The sequence below is a fragment of the Mandrillus leucophaeus genome, unplaced genomic scaffold (assembly GCF_000951045.1).
Source record: "Mandrillus leucophaeus isolate KB7577 unplaced genomic scaffold, Mleu.le_1.0 Scaffold65, whole genome shotgun sequence".
NCBI lineage: Eukaryota > Metazoa > Chordata > Mammalia > Primates > Cercopithecidae > Mandrillus > Mandrillus leucophaeus.
Genome location: NW_012107030.1, coordinates 3,261,719 through 3,269,159, shown reverse-complemented (window position 1 = coordinate 3,269,159; position 7,441 = coordinate 3,261,719). Strand labels below are relative to the sequence as shown.

At 37.7% G+C, this 7,441-nt stretch overlaps 1 protein-coding gene across 4 annotated transcripts in view; it reads right to left on the bottom strand.

The window, feature by feature from the left end:
• Positions 1 to 3,104: 3,104 nt before the first annotated feature.
• The window catches only part of TIAL1 (TIA1 cytotoxic granule-associated RNA binding protein-like 1), a 29,524-nt gene continuing 25,187 nt past the window's right edge, over positions 3,105 to 7,441 (bottom strand). For 3 of the 4 annotated variants that reach the window (XM_012001091.1, XM_012001090.1, XM_012001087.1), the window contains 5 exons: positions 7,041 to 7,136; positions 6,851 to 6,935; positions 6,482 to 6,605; positions 6,012 to 6,151; positions 3,105 to 5,212 (listed from right to left, as the gene is read on the bottom strand). In XM_012001091.1, coding sequence (XP_011856481.1) covers positions 5,086 to 5,212; positions 6,012 to 6,151; positions 6,482 to 6,605; positions 6,851 to 6,935; positions 7,041 to 7,136 — 572 coding nt within the window. In that variant the 3' untranslated portion in view covers positions 3,105 to 5,085. Of the gene's footprint in view, positions 5,213 to 6,011; positions 6,152 to 6,451; positions 6,606 to 6,850; positions 6,936 to 7,040; positions 7,137 to 7,441 lie in introns of all 4 variants that reach the window. The other variant, XM_012001089.1, reaches the window with a different exon arrangement.

The window sequence follows — 7,441 nt, the reverse complement described above, 5'->3', positions numbered from 1 at the left end:
GCTCACGCCTGTAATCCCAGCACTTTGGGAGGCCGAGGCGGGTGGATCACCTGAGGTCAGGAGTTTAAGACCAGCCTGGTCAACATGGTGAAGCCCCGTTTCTACTAAAAATACCAAAAATTAGCTGGGCGTAGTGGCAGGCGCTTGTAATCCCAGCTACTCAGGAGGCTGAGACAGAAGAATCACTTGAACCCGGGAAGCGGAGGTTGCAATGAGCTGAGATTGCGCCATTGCACTCCAGCCTGGGCAACAAGAGCGAAACTCCATCTCAAAACACAAGTTTAAGTTGTATTCACATAATTTCCTTGTTTGGAAATGGAATTGATGTGTCAATCTAATTTACAGCAACCTATTTAAACATAATCACCAGAATATTTTAATTTTTGAGACAGAGTCTTGCTCTGTTGCCCAGGCTGGGTTGTAGTGATGCAATCTCAGCACACTGCAAACTCCGCCTCCCAGCTTCGAGTGATTCTCCTGCCTTAGCCTCCCGAGTAACTGGGATCACAGGCACACCCACCACATCTGGCTAATTTGTGTATTTTTAGTAGAGATGGGTTTTTGCCATGCTGGCCAAGCTGGTATCGAACTCCCGACATCAAGTGATCTGCCCACCTCGGCCTCCCAAAGTGCTGGGATTACAGGTGTGAGTCACTGTGCCTGGCCAATTACTAGAATATTTTATTACTGAACATAGCAGAATACACATTTAAGCAAAACCCTCATTTAGACCACGTAAAAGTGAAGGCTTATAAAAACTAGTAAAAGTCTAAAGGAAATAGGTTTTGCATTTTTCCAATACATAATAAAATTGCAAAGTCAATGTTTATAATGTATTAAGTGGAAGCCCAAATGCTAACTTTTAATGGGGAAAATTTAATTTGGACATACTAGTAAAGTATCTAAAACATTTATTAAATTATTTTTTCAAGCATAATCTTTACTCATAGATACTACCAGAGTAACCTAGACAGTAAAATTAGTTCCCATATCTGAGAACTCCAAATTAATGAATTTAACCATATTAATATGAAATAGAGCATGCATTTTTAGAAGGATGCAAATTTCTACTCCTTCATATCCAGAGATTAAATTTTAATTCAACAAAGCTAATGGACATGTTAACACTTACATAGAACATGGAAATAGGTCCTGACTACATACATAGTCCACGTAACTTCCTGAAAACTTAAAACCTAGTTGCTTATTTCATGGCAGCCTGGAAGAATAATTATGTAATAAACGACAATAAGAAAAAGCCACTTATCATATAGTCTAGTCTTTATTGAAAGACTTACTTCAACTGTTGTTTACAGCTTTGGCTTAAGTTGGCCATTTTAGCCTCTCACTGCCAGCAGACATAAAAATCAAGTGGGAATGGCACGAGGGAAGGGGGTGGAAATACTAGTAGAGAAATTATTAGAACAAAGAATATGGCAGTCAGAAACACATCACCAAAATAAATCTCAAAATAATTATGAAATAAGAAACATTTCCTTGCATGCCAAAAAAATCTCTGCTGATGTTTTTGATGAATGGGGTGGGGAGCAACGATTCTTAGGCTTAAATTGGATCAAGATAGCATTGGGTCAAGTTAACAGCCGTACTTTTAATTATTTTTTGAAATGTAGTCTCACTCTGTCGCCCAGGCTGGAGTGCAGTGGTGCAATTTCAGCTCACTGCAACCTCCACCTCCCAGGTTCAAGCAATTCTCCTGCCTCAGCCTCCCAAGTCGCTGGGACTACAGGTGCTCACCAACACATCCAGCTAACTTTTTTATTTGTAGTAGAGATGGGGTTTTACCATGTTGGCCAGGCTGGTCTCGAACTCCTGACCTTAGGTGATCCATCACCCGCCTCGGCCTCCCAAAGTGCTGGGATTACAGGTGTGAACCACCATGGCCAGCTACAGTTGCACTTTTTGTTTTCTTTTGAGACTGAGTCTCGCTCGATTTCCCAGGCTGGAGTGCAATAGCGCAATCTTGGCTCACTGCAACCTCCGCCTCCTGGGTTCAAGCGGTTATCCTGCCTCAGCCTCCTGAGTAGCTGGGATTACAGGCACGGGTCACCACGCCTGTAATTTTATATTTTTAGTGGAGATGGGGTTTTACCATGTTGGTCAGGCTGAACCACTGCGCCCGGCCCAGTCGTGGTTTTTAAATGGTACATTTCATTTGGATAAGTAGCTTTGTATTTTAAAAACCACTTAATGGCCGGGTGCAGTGGCTCACGCCTGTAATCCCAGCACCTTGGGAGGCCAAGGCGGGTGGATAATGAGGTCAGGAGATTGAGACCATCCTGGCCAACATGGTGAAACCCTGTCTCTACTAAAAATACAAAAATTAGCCAGACATGGTGGCATGCATCTGTAGTCCCATCTACTTGGGAGGCTGAGGCAGAAGAATCGCTTAAACCCGGGAGGCGGAGGTTGCAGTGAGCCGAGATGGCACCACTGCATTCCAGCCTGGCAACAGAGCAAGCCGCCGCCTCAAAAAAAAAAAGGGCCGGACGCTGTGGCTCACGCCTGTAATCCCAGCACTTTGGGAGACTGAGGTGGGCGGATCACAAGGTCAGGAGATTGAGACCATCCTGGTCAACAGGGTGAAACTCCATCTCTACTAAAAATACAAAAAAATTAGCTGGGCATGGTGGCACATGACTATAATCCTAGCTACTCAGGAGGCTGAGGCAGGAGAATCGCTTGAACCTGGGAAGCGGAGGCTGCAGTGAGCCAAGTTCTTGCCACTGTAGTCCAGCCTGGTGACAAGGCAAGACTTCGTCTAAAAAAAAAAAAGAAAAAAACTTAACATGAAATAACTTCCATTAACTGATCATGAAATTTTGCCCTCTTTCAGATTAAGATGAAGGACACTTCAGTCACATGTTTACTGTGGCAATATAGCTAGTCTGGATAATTTTTATTAAATCATAGAATATACAGTCAGGAAACACTACAGCTATATTTAGCTGTTAGTTATCTCAATAAGCTACTTAATTTACTGGCAGACCAAAACAGGCATACTGAGCATTTTTAATTTTATCAATTAAAAAAAGTCTTCAGCTGTTCAAGTTTCACATATATTCATAAAATTTTTAACTCGGGGGCACAGTTAACATAATTTATTGAGTGTTCTCCCTATAAAATATAAATTAACTTTTCCAAAAACATTCCTCAAAGATACTATAAACAAAAGAAATAAGGGTATGTTTTATAACAGAAGAGTGTAATAGATGACCATTATGGTAAAAACTAAGGTGCCATAAAAAAACTTGGCCCAACTATGAACTTTAGACCCTATGAATTTTTATGTTGAATACATTTGGCTATATTGCTAAGTGGGAAAAGGAGGAAAGTAATACCAAAATTATTGTGATCACCAATTTATAAAATCATCATTATTTTAAAGCTAATTGTAAGACTTCAAATGTTTAGAAAACAGTAATTTGTGGGTACCAATTGCATCTTACTACGTAACTGTAAAAGGCACTCTTTGGTGCCCAGGCCAGTATTTTGAATACATTGCCAAGACATTTGCACTCCCTAGCTCTGACAATTCAAATACATAGGATTTTATCTATTTTACATTCCTGTTTGATAGAAATTTGAGGCAAATTTTACCCACACAGCCTGAAAAATACCTTGAAAACAAACCTCAGTCTTCTGCATCTTCCAACTGATTCCTTTACAAACTCTGCACACATACAACTTAAGCCTCTGCTCAGGCTTGTGATACCATGCACACTGCCCACAAGGAAAAAATTAATTGAAAATAAAAGCCACAACTCTGTGTACTATTTAAACTGAATATCCAATTATAAATTGGTACATTGAAGTGTCTAAATAAGATGTTTTTAGCAATCTTGTTAAAAAAATTATTGGGCAAAATATATCTTAATTTTTAAAAACACCCCAAGATTTTTAAAAAACACTTGTACTATACAACTTATAGTAACCTTGAAATTGGTTTATAAGGTTTTAATCAAGGTATTTACATACCAAGTAATGTAAAGCAAAAAACAAAACAAAACAAAAAAAAAAAACAAAACTAATTCCCAATGACATTTTAGAACATACTAATGCATCAAAGATTTGTATGAAATTAAAATTAAGGCTTTTTCTGCACAATTTGTGTAATTTTAATTTTACATAGTAGCCAACCTTGGAAATGTCAGTCTTAACATTCTGATCAATCCACTGCATTCAATGCAGTGGAGTGTGTTAAGTGTTACTTCAAATAATTACATTGCTGCTACTTCTATGTTGAAGCATGCTTTTTAAACACTGTAGTTATTGAATATTTACAATGTGTATCATTTAAACTTCATGTAAAAGCACAAGTATGACTGTCTGACTTTGATACAAACACCATACTTGGAATTTCCCCCCAAAATGAAATGTAATATACTACAATTTTAATAATCGACACTTTTGGAAGTTTTAAAAATATGTTTAACGTGGACCACCGACATTTGCTCAAGTAACTCAAACAATGCTGTTCCTTTTTTAGGGTGAAAACTTCAGTCTGGCTTCAGTTTCTTTAGGCATAGAGAAAGAAATATTTCCTCCAAAGCGACTCCAAAATCACGCATTTCTTCTGAATATCACACTTTTTCTCTGCTGACTTCAAATGTGGTCCACCTCAGGGAAGGGGAGGGGAGTATCAAGATTCAGGATGAACTTATATGTGATTCCCAGGTTTTCACGATCCTCCCTTTTTTGCTCTTTTAAAAACACAGTGAGTTAAAATACTGAACAGCAAGATAAAAATGGAATAGTATCTAAGAATCAAAATGTATTAGCCATTTTTCCTATATCAAAATTTGTAGTCAGAATTGTCTTTATTGACTTTATTTTAGTTTTTGTACACAAAGAAAAATCATGTTCATATCCATCATGAACAAAAACTTAAAAAGGCAGAACTAGAAGACATGTGTCCTTCACCAAAGCAAATCTGTGCTAAAGGTTCCAAACATTTCAATTTTTAAAATAAATATTTTCATTTTCCGATGTCTACTTTCATGTCTTCAGAGTGTCACAGGAAATCGAAGCCTATCGTGAATTACAATTTTTTTTAAGAGTCCCGGCTCACTGTGTTTGGTAACTTGCCATACCATATCCAGCTTGGTTAGGAGGAGGTATTACAGGGGGAGGAGCTTGTCCTTGGGGAGGCTGAGCACCAAATCCACCCATCCAAGCAGCAGAAGGTGATTGACTTGGAAGAAAAAAAAAAATCTTCAGCAAACACAAGAAAGAAAAAATCACGTATGTATTTACACAAAAATCAAGCAGAGCCTAATCACAGAATAGAAAACCAGAAATCAACACACCTACAACAAATAGATCAAAGAAATAAATGATATATGTATTAGTCTTCGATATTTTTAAGACAACCACAACTTGGCACAATGATGTCTAAGGAGTATCTGCAAACTAATTTTTTAAAAATTGTGAATGATTCAATACATCATCTATTACATAACAAATTTTAAAAACACAAGTTCACGTTGGAAAGACTCTCAAAGGAAGAAATCAGAAAATAAAGGTATGGGCTGGCCCTGGGTGGGGGAATTACAAAGGAGGAACCCACTCTTATCAACAAAAAGAAAAAAAAAAAAAAAAAGGCAGTTACTTTGTATCACACAAACCTCAGATTTCTCACACATACCACATAGGCATAAAACCATCAAACTTCTGCATATACCTGGACAAAGATCTTTCACATGCAAAAATAAATAAAAGTATATCACAAATGTAAATCAGATTCTACCAACTGCTTACAGGGATCATAGAGGACACACTAAATGTTGTCCCAATCCCTCCTTTCTACCTAGGTAATGAGAAGTAATTCCTTAGCCTCATAAATCATATTTTGTTAGATTTGTTTCTATAATGCTCATAATGCCAAATAGCTCAATGTATATAATTAAAATAGATTCTCCTTAGGAAAACACACTTTTATTTATTTTTTCAGAACCATATGTTTCTATACTGGAAAAACCCAAACAACTTACTCTACTCCAAATCCTTGTTGATTCCATGGTTGCCCGTATACTCCATAAGGCGGTACTTGCCACCCATTTGCCATATACTGTCCATACTGTTGTGGGTTTCCATACACTTGGCTCCATTGGCCCCACTGACTATAGTCAACCTAGGAAAAAGCAAATTATTGTTTTAGGGAACACGTAAGAAACACCGTATATGAAGAAAGAGTGGGAGACAAGGAAGAGAAAAACTAAGTAAGCACCCTTATGTGAATAGGACTCTGTTATTTATCATTGTCTAAGTTTATTGGGGTGGTGACACCTGTGAAAAGAAAGTATTAAGATTCAGTTAATACCGCAAATAATCAATTTTGAAATACAATCAACTGAAAGTAGCTATATGCTTTATTTTATTGTTTATTTTACAGAGTTTCCAAAGCTTTTTATGTGATATGTAAGATGGAAACCTTAAAAAGTGCTATGAAAAATTGAATTACCTGTTGGAAGTTTTTAGTCATATCAGGAGATTCTTTACCCCAATAGCATTTAACCACATGTCCTTCAATCGTAGTACCGTTCACCGAAACAATGGCATGGGCTGCACTTTCATGGGTTGAAAATCTAAGAAAGAAAAATGATAGGTTTTGTTTTTTATTTTTTAAGAACCTAACACAGTAAGTAATATGGAGACTCATCAGTTTATACCTGCAAGTTGGTACTTTTTTCTAAAGTACATTAGGTAGGTAGCTTAAACTTCTATATTGCAAAGAAGCACTAAAATAACAGACACTGATACCCTGGGGAACGTAAGTGAAAAGAATGAATCAAATGTAAGAGTAATAATGATATTTCAAGTAGAGTGTTACCTGACAAATGAATAGCCCTTTTCTGGGAAAACTCTTATTTCCATAATTTGTCCAAATGGTGAGAATGTCTGTCTCATAAGCTGATCTATAAAATAAAACATACAAATAAAACATGGCTGATGTGTATCATGAAATTCATAAGAATAGTGATGAAGCTCCTCAGAGGTGATTAGAAAACCAAACATTGTACCTGTTAATCCAGACGCAATTCCTCCACAGTACACAGTACAATTTTTTGGACTTGACTGGTTTACTACATCTTCAAATCTCAACTGCTTAGTGTTGTCTGTATGCAGAAACAAAACAAAAACGTTGACTGTTATATGGTACTATAAAACTGTCTTTTGTTAATTACTATATACTATTAAGATATGCCTCAGGCTGGGAGCAGTGGCTCATGCCTGTAATCCCAGCACTCTAGGAGGCTGAGGTGGGCGGATCACGTGAGGTCAGGAGTTCGACACCAGCCTGGCCATCATGACGAAACCCTGTCTCTACTAAACATTCAAAAATTAAGGCAGGGTGCAGTGGCTCACACCTATAATCCCAGCACTCTGGGAGACTGAGGTGGGTGGATCACGAGGTCAAGAG